Source organism: Meriones unguiculatus, chromosome 1, assembly GCF_030254825.1.
Source record: "Meriones unguiculatus strain TT.TT164.6M chromosome 1, Bangor_MerUng_6.1, whole genome shotgun sequence".
NCBI lineage: Eukaryota > Metazoa > Chordata > Mammalia > Rodentia > Muridae > Meriones > Meriones unguiculatus.
In genome coordinates this window covers 54,584,114-54,610,265 of record NC_083349.1, presented here as the reverse complement: position 1 = coordinate 54,610,265, position 26,152 = coordinate 54,584,114, and the positions used below count along the sequence as shown (strand labels likewise).

General features: G+C 38.7%; 1 protein-coding gene across 1 annotated transcript; it reads right to left on the bottom strand.

Annotated features, from left to right (window-relative positions):
• Positions 1–4,099: 4,099 nt before the first annotated feature.
• LOC110541031 (cytochrome P450 2C29-like) lies at positions 4,100–25,578 on the bottom strand. Its single transcript, XM_021627825.2, has 9 exons — positions 25,371–25,578; positions 23,327–23,489; positions 23,003–23,152; positions 19,263–19,423; positions 18,051–18,227; positions 14,072–14,213; positions 9,169–9,356; positions 5,755–5,896; positions 4,100–4,566 (listed from the first exon to the last, which is right to left on the bottom strand). The coding sequence occupies exons 1-9, from the start codon at positions 25,536–25,538 to the stop codon at positions 4,385–4,387; spliced, it is 1,473 nt and encodes a 490-aa protein (XP_021483500.1). The 5' UTR covers positions 25,539–25,578; the 3' UTR covers positions 4,100–4,384.
• Positions 25,579–26,152: the final 574 nt, after the last annotated feature.

Below are 26,152 nucleotides of genomic sequence, written 5' to 3'. Positions count from 1 at the left end.
GTGGCTCTGGGCTGGGGCTGGGGCTGGCGGCCGGCAGCCAAGCGTCTGGCGGAACCGGGATCTCTTCCGCGGTTTAGCCGGGTGAGTTAAAAGCTGATTGAAACCCCCACTGTGGGGTATCCTCTCACCTGGGAAACACAATGACTGTGTGTTCTGATTGCTGGTCACTGTGCTGATCCTGCTGTGCTGCTGCTCAGAATGAGAGTCCTCCCAGTGCCGCCATCTTGCCCCTCCCCTCCATCCTATTCCTATTATTCTTAAGTTTGGTTTTTCATATTGTCCCAGATTTCTTGTATGTTTCATGTCAGAAACTTTTTAGATTTAACTTTTCCTTTGACAGATGCATCAACTTTCTCATGATATCTTCTACACCTGAGATTCTATCATCCATCTCATCTCTGTTATTGATGCATATGTCTGTAGGCAAAGACTTGCTGCTAGACCAGAGGCTGCACTGACCACCAGAACTCCATGCAAGCCACCCACCTACAGATCTCACTTTCTCTCTGTGCCCTACCCAAACACAAACAATACTATCCACAACCCCCCTTCCCATCACCATTGCTCTCTATTAGCCTACAATCCAGGAGGATTTACTGGTTCAGATACCATGCAGGACTCCAAACTTCTGCTCCCAAATCTGGAGGAGACATCTTGATTAAGCACAGACTACACAAGTCAGAAGACCAGAGAGGAAGCATGAACCAAGGAACAAAACCCCCATCCAACAAAGGAAAAACCACTAATCTGCACCTAGACTCATAATCATCTGAAACCCAGATGCCTAGATGCCAGTGTAAGAACATAAACAACAGCCAGGGCAATATGCCACCACCAGAGCCCCGCTGTCTACCAGAGCAAGACTTGAATAATCCAACGCAGCTGAAGCACAAGAAAAAGACCTTGAAACTAACTTAGAAGGTAATAGAGGTCCTTAAAGGGGATATTAATAAATCCTTTTAAAAAGTTCATGGAAAGACAAACAATAAATTGTAGGAAATTTCTAAATCCATTAAAGAAAGCTAAAGACAGAAAAAAATTGAAAGAAGTGAATAAAAGTGTTCAAAACCTGTAAATGGGAAATGCTGTGGGACCAGGGAGGGTGGGACCAGAGGAGCTGGTCTGGAACAAGAGTGAAGTTGAGTTATGCCCTAACCCCTAAAATCTCCTGTTGGGTCTGTCACGAACAATTCCACATTTGGCTAAGGCTGAGGATCTGGCTTGCTTCCATGTATGTGGACCTATCTGCATTGCCCACGTGGCACGCCTGGGTTGGCTACCCAGAGGCTATTTAAGCTGTGGGCTGGCTTTCCCCAGGGTCCGAGGATTGTTCAAGGTTCCTGAATAAACTGCATTGAAAAAAAAAAATCTCCTGTTGGGAATTGTAGGATTAGGATTGTAACCCACTAGTCCTGGGCTTGCAAGTCTGGGAACATGTAGTCTTGCAGCCTTCACCTCTGCACATGAGAGGTAGTCACATAGCCTGGCAGCCAGATTACAGGTTAAATTACTTCTCTCATAAGGCCATGTCCATCAAGCAACTGGGATTCCTCTTCATGCAAATCAGGCATTCCCAGCAGTTGCAAACTAACCAATGATGTATATTCACCCTAAAAGCCTCTAACCATTCCCCAAATTTAGTTACCTCTTGCTCCACCCACCCCACACCCAAATTTAAAAAGCTGTCTCCCTAGAAGACTAGGAGCAGATGGAGATTCGGGACTGCAACCACCCATCCTGGCTAAACTTCCTTCCCTCCAGAGCAGCTAAGAACAAAATGAGCCTGGATACCCCAAGGAGAGAAGGAGAAATGGGCAGCCACTGACACCTCATGTGGATGTGCCAGCATCTCTAGAACGAGTAGGGGAAAGGTGAGTGTCCCCTACCCTGGGTCTTTGACATTAGCCCAAAGTCCTAAGCCTCCCCATTCTGAAGGTTGGCAGTCTATCTTTTAATTCTTTGTTTTCAGTTAATGCCATCACAATGGGTACAGACATATTAAAAGGACAACTGACATCTTCTGTCCAGGGCTACTCCTTGGTGTTGGTAGAAGAGCCCCACAACTCTGTCTAAATCCTAATAGCCCACATGAATCTAGAAAATAAACCCTTATCTTTTCTTCTCATTAAAAAAAAAAGTAACACAGTGACCACTGAAAGTCTTTCTGTCTTTCTGTCTTTCTTTCTTTCTTGAGTCGTTTACAAGTATTTTATTCATTTTTTAATCAAATTTTTATTTTTTATATTACTTACATTTAATTTTCTTTTATATCTTTCCCTCATTCCCTCACAATCCCACCCTCCCTCCCTGGTTGTGTACTTGAGCATATTTTGCATAGGAGTGATATAGCTGGATCTTCATCCTAATTGTCTGAGAAAGAGCCAGATTGATTTCCAAAGTGGTTGTACAAGTTTACATTTCTACCAATAGAGGAGGAAGGTTCCCCTTTCTCCACAACCTCTCCAGCATGTGTTGTCACTTGAGTTTTTGATGTTAGCCATTCTGATGGCTGTAAGGTGAAATCACAGGGTCATTTTGATTTGCATCTCTCTGATGACTAAGGACATTTAGCATTTCTTAAAGTGTTTCTCTGCCATTCTACATTCCTCTACAGAGAATTCTCTGTTTAACTTTGTACCCCATTTTTTAATTGGATTACTTGATTTGTTGCTGCTGTTTAACTTCTTTAGTTCTTTATATATTCTGGATATTAGCCCTCTGTCAGATACAGGGTTGGTGAAGATCCTTTCCCAGTCTGTAGGCAGTCGTTTTGTTTTGACAACAGTGTCCTTTGCTTTATAGAAGCTTTTCATTTTCATGAGGTCCCATTTATTGATTGTTAATCTTAGAGCCTGTGCTGTTGGTGTTCTGTTCAAGAAGTTGACTCCTACTCTGGCTCTTCTTGAGTTTACTGCTATGCTGCCTTTAGGCATCTGGTAGTCCCTACCTAGAGTGGGCTAGCCACTGGGGGTGCATGTAGAGTTGTGGGCAAGAAAATGTAGCACAGGGGAGCAGATGTAGTTTACTACTATTGACTGTGTTTTACGGCTACTTGGCATGCAGGATATAGGGGGTAGTGGTGTTACATGGATATTTGTGGGGTCAGCAGGCCTCTTCTAGAAGGCCAACAGTGCCATGACCCAGATCATGGAGCTCACAGGACAATGTAATCAGTAACTATAAAATCATATTTATATTGATTCTGCAGGAAATCTGCCCAACAGAGGGAAACAGTTAGAGCAGACCACATGTAGTAAGGATTTATCTGTGCCATTTATATGAGAAATACAACAATGACAAGCTTGGAAAGGCATATGAGCAGCAGGAAACAACCTGGAGACAAAGTCCCTGGGGCTGTGCCTCACCAGGACAAACCCATTAGTCAGCTGTGCATATATGATGCAGTGTTTCCGGGAAGATCACTTGCTTGCCAAAGGCTCTTTCTGCACCAAAGGCTCCTGGCAGCAAAGCAGGGCACAGCCCCATCCCTGCATGTCTATTCCTCCCTGTGACTTGTCATCACTCTCTTTCTCTACACTATGCTCCTGTTTCTGGTCACTGTTTATCTGTTTCAAATACAAATACTGACAGTGACTCTAGTTCACACTCAACCAAAGAGCTTTCTTACCATCCTCCTCTCCACATTCTCCTTTGTGTTGGGGAAGTGGGAGATAAGGTGTGAGTAATTAGGTACATGTTTGAGAATAGGTGCATATCAATGTAGAGGCCAGAAGTAAGGATTGGGTGTTGTTTCTGAGGAATTGTGCATTATGCTTTGTGACACAGGGTGTCCCCCTGAGACCTGAGGCTTGCCTATTAAGCTAGGATGGGTGACCAGGAAGCCCAAGGGATCCTTTTGTCTCTGCCCCCTAAATGCTGATGTAACCAGTATATGCCCCCATGCCTAGATGTTGAGATGTACACTGGAGATGAAATTTGGATCTTCAGGCTTGTGTGACAAGGACATCAGAGATCATGCTCTCTACACAGCACTCACTCTTTACATGCCCTGTTCTTATTATGTGGACCAGCATGAACTTTAAAAACTTATCTTCTTTTGTTTCTAGCCTTAACTATAATGAGAATTTGACCAAAGACATAATGATTCAAAGATATTTTTATTAAGAATATGCAAAAGATACATTATTGTGAATTATTATAAGAAAATTTTTCTTATATTTATGGTTGTGAGCCTTGAATTTAATGGCAGATCCAGTGACTCCAGATACTACAAAATGGAATATGTGTGTTTCCTGAATTTTGAGGACTTTAGGAGCATTTGAAGGAATAAAGGACATGAGTTCCCTGATAGTGAGAGAAGTATATGATGGGCTAAAAGGGATTGCAGAAGACAATACATCAGGAGGCAGTTAACCTGATCTCTTTAGACAGGAATGAAGCAGAGCTGGTAAGAGGGTGGCACAGAGACAAATCCATTGAGAACTGGGGTGGTATCGATGTCCTTTGGGTGAACCAAAGGCTTCAGCTTAAAGTTTTGTAAAACAGTGGTCAGGAAAAGAAACAGCTCCATGCGGGCCAGGCCCTCTCCTGCACATATCCGTTTTCCTGGGAGGAAAAAATACCAAAGAAGGTAATTATTCCCATACCCAACAAACATTAATCTGAGATGCACTGTACTGGTAGAGATATAAGAAAAGGTTAATAACTGCTGATTTGATAGGTGGGTGGTTAGATAAATGGATGGGTAAAGGGGAAAGAAATTAGCAAATAGACAAAGAAGGACATATTTCCATCTATCATATTGTCTTCAGAAACATATCATTGAAAACTATTTGTCAAGTAGATGTGTTTGTTTATACCTGTATTCAAAGCACAAAGGTGAATGGGAGTGGGGATTGTGAATTTTTCATGAAGCTCATAAAACTAGTGAAGGGAGCTCTGTCTCAAGGTAGCACACATGTTGCAAGTATGGACCCAATATCCATGGCTCACACCCTGAATTTGGAGGAGGAGAGCCATGTAGCCACTGCAGGACATGATGGCATATCTACAAGGTCTCCATCATCCCATGGTGATGTGGAAGATTCTAAACTGAGAGGAAACGTCCTGCTCCAGTGCTTGGCTTCTGTGAAATGATCTGCATTTTCTCTTGTGTAGTCTCTATGACTTATGCCATTTGAAGCAGCTAGAAAAACTTTTATGAAAATATTGCTCTATTTTATGCTCAAAATGTGACACATGAAAGAGCAAAGTATGTATTTTTCCCCAGCAACCTTCTGGCCCTAAGCTGTGTGGTGATCTCCCATGCACTGGTCCAGCTGTATTAGCAGGAATTATTCACTCATCTGTTTCCCAAGCATGCTTCAGGCTCTTTGGTGCTTTTGTGTATTTTTAGAGCCACAGTTGCATAGTTCAGCCTGGATGTGAGTAACACAGCAAAGTGACTTGAACTTAAATTATGGAGAAGTCTCCATTTTTATGGTGAGAGAGTAAAGCAGAAATGAAGTTTGGTTTCTAGGATGGTATCTTTGGTACCTCTGGGATGTATCTAAAGGAAGAACACAAATTCCCTACACTCCAGCTTTCCCAATTTTGAACAATGGATGAACAATCAAAAGCCTCCATTTCATGGCCTGACAAAGAGTGTGCTCCTCACCACGGACAGAGCATGAGCCCTGGAAGTCAAGCTCCTGGTCCTGCACAAACTGCAAATCTATCAGCCCCCTATGGAATCATCGTGGAAATCCCCACAGATCTGTGTGCCACTGGAATCAAGGTAATGAGTTTTATTACCTGCTGAGAAAGGCATGAAATAGTCACTTTTCTTAAAGTTTCCATTCCCATCTAGAAAGTGGCCAGGGTCAAATGTCTCTGGATTGGGGAATTCCTTGCTGTCATGCAGCACGGATGAGAGTGATGTCATTACCGTTGTTCCCTGGAAAAACACACAGAGAAAGATTTTAAAGTAATGGTGGCACAGAAGAAAAACATCATAGTTCAGTGTTCTGATCCATAGAAAGGATTGCCTAAAAGAAGAGCAGGAACATTTCTAACTGAAAAGCATTTAGAGAACATGGGTATGAGGGGATTAGAGTGTGGGGTCAGTCACAGTGGTTGTTAAATTTCCTTAAGTGCAATTTTAAGTCAGTACTGGAAAGTTGAATTCAAGACCATATCAAAAATAACTTTCATCACAACCAACCTGGTTTAATTCCAGAAATGCAGGGATGGTTCAACATATATGATGTAAAGTCTTGTTTTACTTGTGAGAAGAAAATTATATCTAGTGAGGTCACCCAGATCAAAGACACAAATGCTGCAAGTCTTCTCTCATTTGAGAGTATGAGCTTACACTATATGTCTGTTTTCTGTATTTAACTTGGGGTTTATGTGGATCTAGGAAGTTAACTGCAGATGATTGTCAGTGGAGGATGCATTGGGGCAGGTAGTAGAATATGGGTGAAATGAAAGTAGAAAGAGAACACTGGGGGGCAGGATCCAATGGGTAGTGGAGTGATATGAATGGGGGAAGTAAGCAGCAAGATGAAGGCTTAAACAAAATGCATTGTACAGGAAGAAGCTGTGTGGGAACCTGTGGTTTTGCAGTCCAGGTTAAAAAAATATATATACAATAAAGGAGGATAATAGGACATGTGTGATATCAAACAACAGGGAGATGATACTAGGAACTAAAGGTTTAAGCATGGATAGAGAACAGTAGGGGAAAAAAAGAAGTAAGGGGTGTATGCTCAACCATATTGTCAATCCTCAAGGAACATGAAGAAAGAGTGAACAAAATGAATGTATGAAACAAGAAAAGGTGGTGTGAAATGATGTCCCATAGATAGCATATAGCTGTTGCAGACTTGGATTCATAGCAACTGTGCCTAGGTACACAAGGTCAACACAAGATTAAGCCAAGTAAAATTCCAACATAGATTGTGGAAGTGCTCTGGAGAACCTACCCCTACCAAAGAAGCTCAACAAAGGTTACTTTCCTTTAGGTGTGTGGCAATTGGTAAGTTCCCCATGCCCCAACGAATGACCCACACCAATGTACATATGAGAAAACACCCATGTACATACATATCTAGACTCAATGGATTCTATTAAAATGTGACATTGGAAGGTAAATGTAATTAAGGTGTCCTGGCAAGGTGTTGCAAGCAAGGCTGGAGGACTTGATATAATCAAGATACATTGTACCCATAAATAAATTACAAATTTTATAAAAGAAAAAAGCTTTTAAAACAGAGAAGTCATGAACTCAAATGTGTGGCCAAGTAAATCTAAATGAATACATATGTGTATAATACGTACATTCACTGATAAAATATAATTAATATATAAAATCATTAAAATGGGTGCAGAATCTGAAAAGAAAGTGCATGTTTTCTTGGTCAAATTCATGCCAAGTGTTCCTAGCCTTTATCTATAACTCTTTCCAAATCTTCAGATGAGGAAGAGAAAGCAGCCACTCCTGATGAAACCTGATAGGCTAGGATCAGATGGAAGAGGCAGAGGACCTCCCCTATCAGTGGACTGGGGGAGGGACATGGGTGGAGAAGATGGAAAGAAGGTGATATTGGGAGGTGATGAAGGAGGGGACTATAAAAGTGAATAAACTGTAATTAATAAAAACTAAATAAATTTTATTTTTTACCTTTTATTTTATTTTTTTTATTAATTACACTTTACTTTGTATCCCTCTCCTATAGTTCCCTCTCTCCTCCCCTCCTTATTCCTTCCTTCCTCTTCCTTCTCCAGGAATGCTCCTCCCCAAGTCCACTGGTAGGGGAGGTCTTCTTTTCCTTCCTTCTGATACTAGTCTGTTAGATCTCTTCAGGGGTGGCTGCATTGTCTTCCTCTGTGGCCTGGTAAGGCTGCTCCCCCCTCAGGGGGAGGTGAACAAAGAGCAGGCCAATCAGTTCATCTCAGAGACAGTCCCTGTTCCCATTGCTATGGAACCCACTAGGAGACTGAATGAACTGCCATGGGCTACATCTGTGCAGGGGTTCTGGGTTATCTCCATGCAGGCTATTTGGCTGGACTATCAGTCTCAGGGAAGACCCATGTGCCCAGATTTTTTGGTTTTGTTGCTCTCCTTGTGGAGCTCTTATCCCCTCCAGGTCTTAATCTCACTTCTTTCATAAGATTCCCTGCAATCTCCTCATGAACAGAACAGCAACAGCACAGACTCTAAGAGCAGCAATCAATAAATGGGATCTCATGAAACTGAAAAGCTTCTGTAAAGCAAAGGACACTGTTGTCAGAACAAAATGACTACCTACAGATTGGGAAAGGATCTTCACTAACCCTATATCTGACAGAGGGCTAATATCCAGTATATATAAAGAACTAAAGAAGTTAAAAAGCAAAAAATTAAGTAATAAATTTTAAAAAATGAAAAATGAGAAAAAAGATATCAAACTTGACAAGTAAGTATTAAAGTTGTACTCCTTTGTGTTTCTCAGGACTAAAACAAGTCAATGCCTATTGCAATCAGTTCCATTCAATCATATCCTGAAATTTTTCAAATCATGGAATGACATCATGAACACAAATTAATATCCCAGAACTGGAAAAGTATATACAAAAGCACTAATCCAGATAATACCAGAGATACACATACATTCATAGACAAATCATTAGTAGTAAGTACTAAAATTAGCATGGTTGAAATCAAATAAATTTGTTAAGTCAATTATTTTCATAAACCAGGTTACAAAGAAGGTCACAGGAACAAAAAAAAAATCATAATATGAGAAGATTGCTATTTAAGAAATTTCCAAGAAAGTATTTTGAAGATGCATTGCTGGAATGAAAACATCACAAAAAAGCAAAGCAAAATTAAAATAATAATAATAATAATAAGAGTCTGAGATTAGTGGTGAGTCAAAGAATTCAGGATTTCTCCAGTTATCTCCAGATTTACTTTCAAAATGGTAGACATTCATGAAAAGAGTTTTGGGAAATTGACAATGGGTTGACACATTCCCACAGGAATACCTGAGCTTTTCAGAACAGGATTTGGAAGGCTCAGCAAATGTGGAGCTGTCCTTCCCCTGTCCCTACTTGGGGAAGAGCCCCTCTCACTCCTGAAACAGCAGATGCTGCCCTCAGCAGAGTGTGACTCAGGACTGGACCTCACTGTGAACCTGGCAGCAGGGAGAGCACAGAAGAACAGCAGAGGAGAGACAAGCTTACCTTGGGAATGAGGTAGTTCCTAAATTTAATGTCACAGGTCACTGCATGGGGTACATTGTTGGGGACAAGATCAATGAATCTCTGGACCTCATGAATCATGGCATCTGTGTAGGGCATGTGGCTCCTGTCCTGCATGCAGGGCCTGCGGTGTCGGCCAACCACACGGTCAATCTCTTCCTGGACTTTAGCTGGTTAGTCACAGAGAGATGTGTAAGAATAGGGGAGAAGTGGCATGTTTGTCACAACACAAGGCTACACAGTGAATGAAGAAGGTGCACTCACAGCAATATAAATCCATTTTAGGTCCAGGAGTACCTGGGGAATGTGGATAGGAAGGGGTCTCTAGTAAGAAGAACCTCGTTTGATTATTTTTATTTTTTAATTAATTACAATTTATTTAATTTGTATGCCAGCTGTAGGCCCCCTCTCTCAGCCCTTCCCAACCCCATGCTTCCTCCTGCTTCTTGTCCCTTATTCCTCCCCCAGTCCACTAATGGGGCTGCCCTCCTCCCCTTCCATCTGACCCTAGCCTATGGGGTCTCTTCAAGACTGGCTGCATTGCCTTCCTCTGTGGCCTGATAAGGCTGTTCCCACCTCAGCGGGGGATGATCACAGAGCCTGCCACTGAGTTCATGTCAGAGACAGTCCCTGTTCCCCTCACTAACTAACCCATTTGGACACTGAGGTTCCATGAGCTACATCAGCTCAGGGGTTTGGGGTTATCTCCATGCATGTTCCTTGATTGGAGTACCAGTCTCAGAAAAGACACCTGGGCCCAGATTTTTTGGTTCTATTGCTCTCCTTGTGAAGCTCCTGTCCCCTCTCCTGGTCTTACTATTTCCCACTTCTTTCATAAGATTCCCTCTTGTTTTATCAGGTATCTTCAGGTCTGGCTGTAAAGTCCTTCCTCTGTGGCTTAGCAGGGATGCTCCTCCCTTGCGGGGTTGGGAGGTCAAAGAGCCTGCCATTGAGTTCATGTCAGAAATAGTCCCTGTTCCCCTTACTAGCAAAACCCACTTGGTTACTGAGCTACCACGGGCTACTCCGAACAGAGGTTCTAGGTTATATCCATACACAGTCCTTGGTTGGAGAAACAGTCTCATATAAGACCCCTGTGCCCAGATATATTTGGTCCTTGTGGAGCTCCTATCCTCTCCACATCATATGGGGAGGAGGTCCTCCCCTCTCAGTGGACTTGGAAAGGGGCAGGGAGGAGATGAGGGAGGGTGGGATTGGGAGGAAATTAGGGAGAAGGATACAGAATTAATAAAATGTAACTAAAAATAAAAAGTATGTTTGGGGCTGGAAAAAAAACCGAACAGCTTTGTGAATTATAAATCTCATTCACTGGACCTAACACCAAAACAAAACACTCCTGACTCACAGAAGAAAAATGAAAGACTGTTCATATAGACCTCCAGGTGTGGTGATGTATGTCTATAAGTCACCACTTGGGAGCATCAGGAATTCAATGCCAGCATCAACTATGATAGCAAGTTTTATGTCAGTCTGGGCTACATGAGACTGTGTCTCAGAAGGCAAACAAAAAAGAATGAATGATGTGATGCAAGTTGTTTCTTTGTTATTATATCATGGATATTTCATGTGAAAAGTTTTCACATTTAATATTCACTGAATAAATGGCAACTTCCATCAGAAAAAAAAAAAAAAAGGATTCCCTCCATTCTACCCAAAGGTTGGCCATAAGTCTTAACATCTGCTTTGATACTCTGCAGGGTAGAGCCTTACAGAGGCCCTCTGTGGCAGGCTCCTGTATTGTTCCCTGTTTTCTCCTTCTTCTGATGTCTAGCCTCTTTGCCTTTTTGAAAGGGGATTGAGCATTTTAGCCAGAGTCCTCCTTCTTGATTAGTTTCTTTGGGTGTACAGATTTTAGTAGGTTTATCCTATATTATATGTCTAATAGCCACTTATGAATGAGCATATACCCTGTGTGTCTTTTTGCTTCTGGGATACCTCACTCAGGATGATCTTTTCCAGTTCCAACCATTTACCTGCAAATTTCATGATTTTCTTGTTTTTTTTATTGCTGAGTAATATTTAATTGTGTAGATGTACCACAATTTCTGTATCCATTCCTCATTTGAGGGGCATCTGGGCTGTTTCCAGATTCTGGCTATTACAAATAAAGCTGCTGAAACCATGGCTGAGTAAATGTCCTTGTTGTGTACTTGAGCCTCTTTTGGATATATGCCTAAGAATGGTAGAGCTGGATGCTGAGGAAGCACTATTCCTAATTGCCTGAGAAAGCACCAGATTGATTTGCAGGTCACTTGAAGTTTTGATCTTAGCCATTCTGATGTATGGAAGATGAAATCTCAGGGTCATTTTAATTAGCATTTCCCTGTTGTCTAAGAATTTTGAGAATTTCTTTGTTTTTCTGCCATTCAATATACTCAATAGAGGTATACTCTATTGAGAATTCCCTGTTTATCTCTGCACCCCATTTTTTAATTGGATTACTTGATTTGTCGCTGTGTAACTTCTTGAGGTTTTTATAAATTCTGGATATTAGTTAGCCCTTTGTTAGATAGAGGGTTGTTGGTGTGACTCTAACCAAGCAAGTGAAAGACTCTTTTGAAAAAACCGTCAATTCTCTGAAGAAAGAAACTGAAGAAGCTATCAGAAGTCCAAAAGATCTCCTATGCTCATGAATCAGTAGGATTAACATGGTGAAAATGGACATCCTGCCAAAGGCAATTTACAGATTCATTGCATTCCTATCAACATACCAACACAAATATTTACAGAACTTGAAAGACCAATTCTCAATTTCGTATGGAGAAATTAAAAAACCCAGATTTGCTAAAACTATTTTGTACAACAACAGATCGTCTGGAGGTATCTTTATCCCTGATCTCAATCTGTACTAAAGAGCAATAGTAATAAAAACTGCATGGTACTTGCCTAGAAACAGAATGGTGGATCAATGGAATCAAATCAAAAACCCAGAAATAAACTCACATACCTATGGATAATTGATTATTGAAAAAGATGCCAAAACCATCAATGGAAAAGAGAGCATTGTCAATGAGTGGTGCTAGTCTAACTGTAGGTCTACATGTAGAAAAATACATATAGATCCATATTTATCACTCTGCACAAAACTAACCTCTAAGTGGATCAAAGACTTCAACATAAAACCAGACACAGTAAATCTGTTAGAAGAAAAATTGGGGAAGAGCCTTGAACTCATTAGTACAGGAGACAATTTCCTGCACAGAACACTAACAGCAGACTCTAAGATCCACAATCAATAAATGGAACCTCATGAAAATGAAAGCTTCCGTAAAGTAAAGGTCACTGCCATCAGAACAAAACTACAGCCTGCAGACTGGGAAAGGATCTTCATCAACCCTATATCTGACAGAACCTCCTTCTATAATGCTTTTCTCTGCATAGACTCCTCATTGTTTTCAAACTGAGACCCAGACTGTGACTACAGAAACACAGCTTATGTGTTCCTCTGACAGCTCAGTGTCAGTGTCATCTTCCTCCCGTTTGTCCTCATTCCTCACTACACTGTTGTAGTTCAGGATTTTTGTGGAGCCCTCTTGGCTGGATGCAATTTTTGCTTTCTCCTACCCTTTCATTACTTATTGTAATTCATATTTACGCTATTGTTACTTCAATGTATACTGAACACAAGTAAAAAGTGAATTTCATATATACGAAAACATTGAATGTACTTGAAATTAAGTTTCATCTTGTCCCATTCAGCTGCTGTTTCCTGAAATCTCCTTACCCTCTGATAAAGAAAAAGAGAGAAACCCTCTATGCCTTTAGTTAATTAAGATAGTTCTCGTGAATGCTGTGTTTATTCATGACACATGAATAAATAATATAGGAAGAAAATAATATAAGAATAAAAGTTCCCCCACTTTGTCATTCTCTTTTTTTCTATCTCTAGATGGGATTTCTTTCTTCTATGTGTGCAACAACCACTGTTATGCTGAGGAAAGCATAAAAACTGTGTACATATCGTGTATATGTATGTAATACCTGAAGTTAACTGATCACATGAGTGTCACATGAAAGTCTTGCTTTCACAAATAGCATGCTATTTCTTAATTTTTGAGTGAAGAAATGTTTATAAACATAACATGTAATTTAATAATACTGTAAACATGAAAAAGTAGTATAATTTACAATAATGTTTTTAAAAGAAAATATTGTTGATACAATAGATAATAAATGTGTTCAACAGAAGTTGCATGGGAATGGACTTTAGAAATAATAAAATTCCTTTTTCTATAACTTCTGCCTAAATGGAAATAACTTTCTAAAGACTGCACATTCTGAATACTTCTTAGATTAGAAATTATCTCAGGTAGACTCAGGAGTAATGCTTATTCTTCAGTGAAGTGAGTTTTCACCTCTGTACACCAGAATTAGATTTATCAGAATAAACTAAAGTAAATTCAAGAAGTTGCCTGCTCTAATGATTTGTTGTAGAGGTACAACAAGCTGAAGGATGCTAGAGGTGCCTGACACAGATCACCTCGCAAGTAACACGGCCAACGATCACCTTTTAAAATAATATTTTGTGTTATTTTATTTTATGTACATGGTGTGAGGATGTTAGATCACTTGGAACTGGAGTTACAGACAGTTGTAAACTGCCATGTGGGTGCTGGGAATTTGACCTGCATCCTTTGGAAGTGCTGAGTGTGCTCTTAACCACTGAGCCATCTCTCCAGCACCCTGCTGATCAGATTTTAATTGCTTTTCCTACATCCACAGACTTTCAGTCATCCTTCTCACTATGGCCAGTGGCACAGAAGATAAGGGCTGAGACTTCTCTAAGAATAACAACACTCAGGACACTAATGCTGACTTTCCAGCATCCCACAGGATTGCTGCGACTCACCACCTGTGTTCTCACCTGTGACGTGTGGGTACTTCAGCAGGAGCAGGAGAGCATATCTCAGTGTTGTGCTTGTTGTCTCTGTCCCAGCATCAAACAAATCAGACACAGTCCTTGCCAAATTTTCAAGTGTGAATTCCAAGTGTTGACTGTGGTTTTCCTAAGAATTGTTTGATGCAGTTAGCTGGTAAATTCTTTACTAGCACATCTGATAACAACGTCTCTACAACCTCACACCATTTTCTATTGTTGCCAATACAGAACTAGAAAGTGTAGTTCCAGAACAAATTAACACAGCACTGCAGAGACAGGCACAGAGATTCTAAATTTCATTTTCTACACAGAGAAGCCCCAAATTGTTAGAGTCAAATGCCTTTGACTTTTTCTCACTATATTTATCATATGGACCTTTGTTTTTAATCAATGATCAAAATATTTTTGTTTACATTTTTTAAGAATTAAAGACCCTGCATTGTACACATTTAAATGCAGAGGATCCCATAAATCCAATTTCTTTTTGGGCAAGCAAAAAAGGGGGGTGTGGGAATTATAGGAAATGGATATTATTGGAGACTCTACAAAGTTGACTCTGTGAAAAAGATAAAAGTACAAATATCTGGAAGAAGTAGGGAACAAGGGTAGGTTCACAAAGGTGAGGTGACCTGGCCTCATTCCATATGGGAGTCTGCTAGTAACATGGTCTAGATAGGAAGAATAAATGGAGCATACAAACTGTAGCATGAAGACACAGTAATGGCTCTCATGGGATGAAGGAGAGAGTAAGTATAGTGCATTTGTCAAAGCAAGGAATGAAGCTGAGGAGAGTCCACAATGGGGTGTCATCGTGAGTACAGCTATGAACATTTAGTCAGGGTATCACTCAGACACATTTCCTGACTTAGGGATTTGTAACACTAAAGCGTCTACTACTGTGAAATAAACACTACTGATATTAGTAAATTAAGTAGCACTATGTTAGTGTCTGCTCGACAGACACACTCCTCTCCCTATGTAATATGAACTTCATGTCATTTACTTTTATTGCTGAAGTTCATTTATTTCATTTATTATTTTTCTGGTTGGTAGTTGTAGAAAATCATGAGAAGTTATACATTCTCATTTTCCCCTTTTTTATGATACACTAGGCCAGACCAGGGGAAAACAGATGGGAGGAAATAGAAAGAACATGCCTTCTTCAATCCTAATTCTCAATTTCAGACATAAAACTATGGCCTGAAAGGAAAATCAGACCTGAGGACCTGATTTTATGAATATCATTTTATAAAGCCAGGTCACATCCAATTGTCTATTTTCTGGCTAGAAGGACAGGACCTAACATTTGTGGCAGGATGTACATCCTATGAAAATGAAAATATCTACCAGCTGACCCTGCACAGGAAAACTTCACAAGCTCGTGCTCTATCATAGTAATAGTGTTTGGTCTTGTTTTTAACTCTTCTATTACCCATTTAACATTCTAACTATTGAATGTTGTACACAAGACAATAAGTATGTGCCTTACATGCACAGTTTTCTAAGTCCTCACAGTCTCTGCAAGAAATCATTGTGTTGGGCTCAAAGTGTGGACTGTAGAAGCTGATCACATACTCTGCCTTCTGATTTCATTGCCAGCCAAATCTTATTTAAATGGTCCGTGTGATCTTAAATGGTTTTATCTTAAACATTCTTTAGAAGATCTTCCTCTCAGTTGACATTACAGAAAAAATATTGGTGTATAAAGGCCAGAATTAGAACTCAAGACAGTCACTTCAGGTAAATTCTTAAATAATACTAAGCTTTCACAGTTATGTTAAAGTAAATATAGATTTCACATACCAAAGTTAAATCAAAAGCTAATAAATAGTCAAACTGCCCTAAAACCACTAAGGAAATAGAAGCAGCCATCAATGTCTCCCAACCAAAAAAGAGATGGGTGGGAGGGCAGATTGTATGTACATATAAATAATAAAATGTAATAAAAATAATGTCAGTATTATGGGAACATATTCCATAGAATTAGTATATTTCTTCAGCAAATAATAAAGGGACTCTCTTATCTTGGTATTTGTCCCAACCAAAATTATCTCATGAGCTTGGGTGATTGTTCATGGGTGTTCAATACAAACTATTGGTGACAATAATAATAAGACTGACTTATACTTTTTTTTGATTGGCTTAATTTGGTTGGGTGAGTTTCAAGTTCATTTGTCCTCTACATCTCTATTACTCTGCCTGTTTCCTCTTTGAATTAGATTTATCTCAGTGAATACAAAACTAATCCTGCTTACAGCAGCTTACCCAAGGTTGTGAAACTTCCTTTGTCTGTTGGCCTTAGCCTAGAAGAGACTGAACTTCCTCCCAGGTCCAAAGCTTCCACCTGCCAAGGGTTATGAAAATCTTTGCACACCTGTGGACCTTACCCTGTATCAGATCTCATCCCTACTCTGATTCTGGAGCCTTATGAGCCTTCTCTCTGGTCAGACCAAGTCTCCATCCTTGGTCTGCACTGGCTCACTATAAATGTGACTATCACAACGTACCTAAGTACTTTCTGGTTGGTTTCAAAGCCTATAGCAGGGAATTTCATACCCAGAAATGTATTTATATTAACAGGCCCAATAATGGGGAAGTCAGAGATCCTAGAATATTTACTGATGGTTTCTTGCTAAATGATCATATTGTCAGGATGCTATCCAAATGTTTATGTTTATCCCCATAAACCTGAGATGTTATAAACTTAGGTCAGAAAAGCTTCTTTTCGCAGAGGTTATTAGTCTATTCAGAAAGGTGTAACTAGCCAAAATGCTGAAAATAAGATACCGGGTACTCAGTCCTAAATCTAACACCTTTATCAACCCTATATTTCTTTGAAGATTTCAGGAATATTGTTCAAGAAGTGGTAGAAAAGCTGTAAGAGCGAGAGGGTGGGAAGAAGAGCAGTGAAATGCAACCTTCTGGAGGTGAGAAGGATATTGCCCTCAGGAACTCATTAGGTCTGTGGTTAAAATCAATGTGGTTAAAATCAGACCATTCAAAGTTCTGGCAGTGATGAAGGTAGGCTATCCAGGTTACAAAGAAAATCTTTTTTTTTTTTTTTTTTTTTTTTTTTTTACAGTATGGCCACTGAGTGGTTTCCCATGATACAATGCATGCCCTTATTCCTGTACAAATATGGAGAGCACCTTCTGGAATTAGTGGACATTGGGATAAACAAACAAACAAACAAATGAACAAAAAAGAATGACAAAAGAAGAGAATAAACTTGGGAGAGGGTTGATGTAGGAAGGATACAGGAGAGATGGAGAGGAAATGTGAGGTGGATATGACTATGCCTCATTTTATATCTCAATTATACTGGAAATTTCTTTAAAAAGAAAAAATATCCTTTTCAATATATCTGCCATAAAAGATATGTTACATACACTCAGTAATTAAAGAAATTAAATATAAATTGATGACACTTTTAAAACTGAAAATACTTATTAAATATAAACTCATAGAAGAATAAAAATATTAACATTTTCTTTTTTTATTAAATCCTCTTTCTGTTCCATAATGTTAAAAGCACAAAACAATAACTACAAATAAATACTATGCTTGCACAATGTGCTAAGTAAATAAAAAATTAAAACCACATAATGAGGGCAGATTTGGGAAAGCAGTTAAAGACACAGAATACAAAAGTTATTGAACACAACATATCATACACTATGACATGATAGGAATTAGTTTACCATTTACCTATCCTTTGTATTCCCTTTCTCCTCATTTAGACTGCCTTTTTCCCAGGAAAAGATAAAGGTAAATGTGTTCTAGTTAACAAATTCGCTTTATGTTTTCCTGGGTTCATTTTGTATACACACACAAAATATATATTCAAGTTGTTTTCAAATGATACCATCCTGAGTACTTAAAGATCTCTGGCAAATATTTGAGTATTCAGTGAATAAAGAAATAATTGAAAAATTATATAAATGAGTATATATCAATACCTTACCTGCTTTGATTTAATCAGATAATAATCAATAAAGTCCCGAGGATTTGTAACATCCAATGATTCTTGATGTTCTTTTATTTTCTCCAGAAGGAAGCTTTTAATATGGTGATCATTTTTCACTAGTCTCTTATGACTTCCTGGGCAATAATCAAAGAGAATAGGGAAAGTATGGCAGAACTACAAAAAAAGAAGAAGAATTTATTAAATGACTAAGGCATAATAAAGAAATACATACATACTATAACATAGCAAGCCCAATTCAAATTTATAACCCCATATATGACAAATGTCCAACTTGAAGAGGAGGTGATTCACTTTTTATAAAGAAATTTTCTATGCTAGTAGGAGATTTGAGAGAGAAAACCCTGCCCAGATGATCACAGTTCATAAGTGACTTTTCCACATTCATGAATTATTCAGTTCTGCCCTATAAATTGGAAATGTCATATAATATAAATTACTATAAATTATACTTTTTAGATACCAGCAGAGGTTAAGGGAGTTGATGACTTGATTTACTGCAGAAAGCTCGTATGTGAAGACTTTTCCCTATCATCCAACCTCTTACATGGAGTGAGTAGGAGGAAGTGAGTGGACCTCTAAAGAAACCTTGAAACCACTTGCACAGTTGGTGACTTCTCTGTGGTCCATAACCACTATTTAGGCAGAGAGCAGGAGGTGCCAGGTCAACGCAGGAGAACATTGTGAGAATGCTTCTGGTCCACACACCATAAAACCATTCATACTGTGATGTCTTCCTGTTCCCTTTTGAGCCAGAATCCAAACAAAAGCAACAAACATCTAAAGGAACTCAGTGCTTCCTGGCAGATGCTTTACCCCAGATATTCTTTAGCAGAATATCCTCTGTCAAAGCTAAGATAATTCTGCCCAATACTGTAATGAAGATGGACTTAATTGTTGACATTACAGGAACTTGTGGGTAGTGCAAGAATGTTCTATCAGTGACTACACGTGCTTCTCAAATTGAAGTAATTTATGAGAATAGCTATCTGGAGGTCAATAAGAACATCACCTCATAAGGAGATAAGCAGCTTGAGCTAACTCAGCATTTGCTCTTTGTTTTTCAATTTGTTTAGCAAAGGCATAGACCTCCATTCCAAAGACCCTTATTCTGTCACCTCACCATTAGAATTAGACCTGGGCGAAAAATTGGCTCTAAGATTTTTCAGGAGGTACAGGACTTGGCTTCACCTGCAACCAGGGTGAGCTCGAAATCTTGGTGTTCTCATTTAATTTTTCCAACAAGTTAAGAAATTCCTGATCTTTGTAATCAAAACGATTCTGGAAAATAATGGAGCAGATGACGTTGCAGGGAGCACAGCCCAGGATGAAGGTGGGGTCACAGGGTGCACCTGAAAAGTTGGAAACAATTTTAAGTATACATCAAAAGCACTGTCCTTGTTAACAGGTAAAGACACTGAACTGTTGACAGAAAGATGGAAGGATTTGGAGAAATGAGAACCTCACAACAAGACCAACAGAGACTAACCCAGGCCTTGGGGGCTTACAGAGACTGAGGCATCAACTAAGGTGCATGCATGGTCCAGACTTAGGACTCCTGCACACATGTGAACGGGGGCAGCTTGTTCTTCATATGGGGTGTGTGGGGAGTGAATGGGGGGTTGTTCCTAACATAGATATGATTGTCTGTTTTGGATCACTTTCTCCTGGCATGGCTGCCTTGCTTGGTCTCAGGGAATGACGATATGCTCAGTCCTGATTCGACTTGATGTGCCGGGGAGGGTTGATATGGGGGAAAGGGGCTCTCCTTTTCTGGGTGGGAAGAGGAGAAGGAAAGAGGGAAAAGGGGGTAGGGGTGGGGGAGAAGTTTCAGGGGAGAGGGGACTTGGAGGAGAGGAGTAAGTGGCCGGCCTTGGGATGTAAAGTAAATAAACTGAAATTTATTTTTTTGAAGTATTCTAAGCAAGTTTGTTAGTCTTTTGGCAGCCTGATTCTGGGTTGCCTAGCAACCTATTTTATCATCATGTGTTGCCAGACAGGTATCTGGACCTGGCAGGCATGGCTATGTTGCTCCTTAATACGACCAACCTGCCATTTTATCTCTCTCTTTTGCTCTTGGCTCTTGCCTTCTCTTGCCCTCTCTCCTTTCTTTGTTGGGGCATCCCCTTTTCTTTCCCCTATCATGTCTTCCTCTCTCTGTCTCTCTTCATCTCCATCTAATAAACCTCTTTCATATAAAATCTGCTGTGCACATCATCATCATCATCATCATCATCATCATCATTTAATTTTAATTGGTGCTTTTGGCTGGGAATGGCTCTCCTGGGAGCACCTGGTCTCGTCATGCCAGGACCCCTTTAATCAATCGGACTATGGATGCCTGCAACAGATTTTTTTCTGCTCCATCTATCCTTAACCACCTATGCCTTAAAACCTTTTTCTCAACTGCCCTTCACTTACTGTGCACACCTGTCTGGCTGCTTGCAGCTGCTTGGACTTGAAGTCCTGCCAGATGCTCTGAGCCCCAGGGACTCAAGCTGCACCAAAATCAGCTTGTGGAAACTCAACTGCTCACAATTCAGACAGACACAGCCTGCTTCTAGGTAAGCAATTACAGGGGACCCTGTACACACACACATGTGGCTTTAAATTGCACACTGCCTCAGGCCCCACGGGTGAGATCTTAAATTTCCCGCAGAACGCCTGCCTAGAAGCTGGATTGCGGAGAAGGGTTTTCAGTTGCACAGACTTCCATGCCACGTGCACGCAGCCATGCCATGAACATGCAGAGTTTTAAACCGGGCCGGGACAGCCATCCCTTGAGCAAGCACCAGGTCTCCCTGTGCTGCCACAGTTGCGCACCGCACATGGAATGCCTTCATGTTGATTTTAAAATAGAGAAGCCAGGGCATGCGTTCTCCCCTCCCCCACATCTGCAAAACTCTAAGCCAGGCACATTCAAATACTAACCTTTAAGGTGCTACTTCCAAGCTTTTAAAAACCTTTTCTTCCTGATTTCTGTACATAATGCTCTTAATATATATATATATACATGTATATATATGTATATATATATATACATGTATATTTAAGTGCTGTAAATTCTTATCTAATGATTTATATTATTTTCTCATTTGATTCCATTTATAAGATTTCCTTAATCATAATTAATTCTATGTTTATTTTATCTCCTTTTAGACTAGGAAAGTAACAAGTATCATTTTAAATTGGTATGGATTTTTATAAAAATTCAAAGTTATGTTTTAAAAAATATATGTGTTTATCAATTCTTAAATTAATAAATACTGTTTCTCCTGCCATAATCTGCCTATGATCCAGATACATCACTACACTTTCTGGCTAAGGGATTTGGTATAATAGATTCAAGTATAATTTTAAAATTGCTTTATACTGTTCTAAACTATCTTGTTGGTTTTAAAACTCATAACTCAGGGGTCACTACGTACAAGTTTTCACCAATACTCTAAGATATATTAATTTTAGAGCCATTTATTTATATTAAAACTTGGTCATTGCACTATATCTTTACTATCAAAAGGTTAAAATATACTTGGTCTTGTTTTCTAAAAATGGTGTTATTATTAATCTATAGTATAGCCTTATACTTTTATAAGCTGTGAACTCTTTATGTACTAAACCATACAAAAAACTGTTGTGCTCTATACTTACGGCTTTTAAGGCTCCAACTTAACAGGGACAAAACCTAAAGGTCTAATATTTAATGGTTAACAAATGCAAGTTAATAGTCAATCATCTCATTGATGATCAAGTTATTTATCAAAATGATGTGATGCAATTGCAATAATGTCTAAATTTTTTGTTTCATATTGGCCATGTCTATGATTTTTACACATAAGAAAATAGAAGAACATTTCTTTTTATGAGCTTTCTATAGAAATTTCTATACTCAAACCATTAATAATCCTTATATGTAAGGAGACTACAAAATTATAACTGTAGTTCCCAAATAAAGATCACTTTAATTGGTAATATGCTTAGCAAATTGTTACATATGTAATGAAAGGGAAATTCCAAAATATGTTGGTTGTATACCAAGCTTTCAAACATTACCATATTATAATCTTTCAGAAATGTATTCTTTTTAGAAGAGAAGATAATGGGTAACCTTTTGGGATTTTTCTTGGTATGCATGCCATTCACAAGTAAAATCTGATTTTCAGTCTTTTCTTCACTTTATTTTGGGGAAAGAAATTAAAGATAAAGTCCTTCAGAATTTAAGAAATAACCTGAGTCTTCCCTGACAGGTGCTCTCTAGGTGAGTAGCATTCACAATGGCAGCAAATTAAGATCTGCCCATCCCCTAATGCAAAACAATAACTGTGTGGTGAATTGATGGACAGGACAGATGATACATCCATAATACACTTTTAGAACCATGAGATAAAGTGTTAATGTAAATAGTTCAAGTCATTTAAACTGATCATTTGATTAGGTTTGTTTCCTTAGCAGATTGATGTTATCACATGTAATTTCTTAAATGTATAAATCACAACATAAGAAGAATTCATGATAATTTTGAAATCATGATAAACTTCTATTACATTCAGCTAAGAAATTAAACATATATTGATTCATTAGTACTCAAAACTGTGGACATGACCCTTCAGTGGAACATCAGTAAAATTAGGGAGACCAAAGTGTTTCAACAAAATGAAAACAAATATCATCTGGTTTGGGCCCCATAAGTGTAGATGAAGTCACTGCCACTGTTATCAATAGCAATTTTTCTCTGATGAAATGATTAGCAATATATAAGTTATAGTTGTACTTGGGTTGTAACTCATCAGAAATTTAAAGTGAAAGCTCTGTTCATGATATCTGTTTCATAAACAAAAGGAAAGCTTTACATTTAGAATACAATCAATAGATTTTTTTTATACCTAAATTTAGAACAGGATGGAAAAATTAAAGCACAAAACTTTCCTCACCATTGGTTCTTCTCAGTTCCTCCACAAGGCACTGAGCTTCTTCTTGAACTCGGTCCTCAATGGTCCTTTTGCCCATGCCTAAATTCCGCAGGGTCATCAGAGAGAAGCGCCTCATTTCTTTCCATCTGTTTCCATGGCTTAAAATAATTCCTAAACAAATAACAAAAACTACAAGTGATTTCCAGAATAGAAGGAATATCTGAGAACACACAACAATACAGAGGCCCAACCTGAGCTCCAGAAACAAGTCTGGCGTTTTCTTCATATCTTCTTCCTCACCATGAATACTATCCAGCTCACACATGAATGTACACAGTAACTTACCAAGGCCTTTACTAATTTTGTCAAACACTGGGAAGCTTCCTCTTTCAGAAAACTCCTCCCCGTGATCAAGCAAGGCTTCCTTCACTGCTTCATACCCATGCAATACGACAGTGGGCGTCATGCCAAAGTACAGAGTGAACACGGGGCCATAGACTTTTGAGAACTAGAAATTGGAAAGCAAAGTAATGGATAATTATTACTTGTGGGTGGGACAATGTACCATGTGATGGCCCTTTCAGTTGATACTTAGATTACAGTGAATTGTCACATCAAAGTACTTAGCAGGTCTTTTGATCATGTTTCAAAGAGAAACTGAGGCAAGAGTTTTCCACATTAATTTTTGGCCTGAATTGCTAATAAATAAAAGACTCAGCATCTGTATTCTGTTCTTTTTTTTTTTAATCACTTGATGCCTGAGGGATTTATTTCCATATTTGCTCAATAGTAAAATTAATATCACTGCCCAGATGACTCCTTCACAGTACTGAACCTAAGTAAAATCACAATTCTTCTCCATCTTTCCCTTTTAAGCATTAAAACATATTGTCGTCAGTTTCCTAGGTAAGCTGAATAATTGTTTGTTACTAGGTAGCTTTAGAAGTTGTGATGTGCTCTCCTCAAATGCTCAGAGAGCTGGAGTCTTTTAAGAAATGATATAATCCTGTTTCATATATTTGTATTTCTATATATTCAGGCAATTTTGTCTTATACAGAATTGTACTCATTTGTCTCATATTTGTAATTTATTCACATTGGAAACATTTGAAATATACTATCCCGAAAATGAAAAAAAAAATCTATCAGGAATCTGTTAGTTTTGTTGATATAAAAGTAGTTGAGTAATAACCACCAAAATAATTATATGTATTAATAATAAACATTTATAGCTTTTTTATTTTCTACAACTGTAAAAAAAAAAAAAAAAAAAAAAAAAGAAATACCTGTAAAATTTCTCCTGCAGAACTTCATCACACAATGAAGAGTAGAAATCCATACCAAGCAACTGAGGTTCACTCTGTCATTACTACAGACGCAGAGACTGGGTACCACTAAAGCAGCGCTCAGCATGAGCATAGCTAAGAGAACAGTTTCTTACCCTGGGGCATTCAAGTTCCCAAACAACACCGAAGAAAAGTCAATTTGGAGAGTATCAAATATGCTGTGGACATTGATTAGTTTTCTTTTCCTGTGTTACTACACATATATAGATATTTTCTGTTGATAAAACACCAGTTATTCACAGTACTTCAGTACCACTGACAAATGTGAATAAAGATACATGTCTAAAATATTACCTGACTTGTTGGATGATGTGATGTGTCCTTTACCAGAAACTTTTAGCAATGAATTGTGGGAAATTGAAATAAAATAAAGATGGGAAGAGGTATGCACAACTTGTGCAATTTTGCAAATTTGATTATGATATGCAAAGATCCAAAAGTTCTCTAATTCACAACAGAAATTGCTAAATTTCTGATAGGGACAAACTAAAACATTTAAGATGCATGCAATTTTCAGGAGTTTTTGATTTTATGACAATTAATTACAATATTATTTTGGCCAGTCCTGAAAATGTGAATACAAATAACAGTATACAGACTATATTGGTTATATTTAAGAATATATACATACACACACATATATATGTATGCATATATGCATGTAACAACAATAAAAGAAGAAGCCATGAATTTGAAGAAGAAAAAGGAGCAGCATATGGGAGTGTTTGGAAAGACTAAAGACAAGAGGGAATATATGCAATGTCAAAATAATAATGTCATTGTATTATAATCTCAAAATTAAAAAAATAAAACAGGATCAGATGAATGGGGAGGAGGTCCCCCCCCATCAGTGGACTTGGAAAGGGGCACGGTGGAGATGAGGGAGGGAGGGAGGGTCTGGGAGGGAATGAGGGATCGGGACACGGCTGGGATACAGAGTTAATAAAATGTAACTGATAAAAATAAAATAAAATAAAATAAAAAATAAAGAGCTCAATTTATCTTACTTTGCAAAGTGCTGGAGGAGCATAAGGCATACTTACGTTGGTTAAGGATTGTCTGATGTCCTTCACATCTATCTGGAGAATATTGCCAATAATTGGGAGAGGTGTGGGGCCAGGAGGGAGCTTCCCTCTCCCTGAGCTCTGTCTCCAGAGTGAGAAGAGAAGCAGACAGGAGAGAGTGAGCACCAGGAACGTGAGCAGATCCATGGAGCCTCTTCTCACTAACACGATTGAGATCAGGCAGCACGGAGCTTTTATCATGTGGCTACAGAATCAATATGACAAATTAACTGACTAATCAGATAAACGTTCTTTAATCTCTCTTTTGAGTGAACTTTATCCTAGTGACAAAGACAAAAATAAGATGTTCTTCATGCCTGTTCTTGTTAATAGGTACACATAAGGGATTCTTTGTAATACAAACCAAGTATTGTAATTTAAAAAGCAAGCTGATGTTTAGATGGTGTCACTAATCTTGAAAGTGTTAAGGTTGATAATTGAGTAGAAGAATATGTCTTAAAATTCTATTACATTGATTCCAATGATTCTGAGATTAGTTACCAGGTAAGGATTTTTGACATTATGGATATTTTGCATGCTATGAAATATGTTTGTTTTCAAGCAAAGTCTCATGATGTACCTTACCACTCATGTGCTTTATCTCCCTGTGGTTACAAGTCTATGCACACAGCATCATGCCCACGCTTACCTGGATATTTAAAATATTTATTAGTTATCTTAAACATTTGCACATGCATTCTCAATAAGAATAGCCTTATCAGTACATAATAGACTCAGAGAAATACAACTAAATAAAGTTT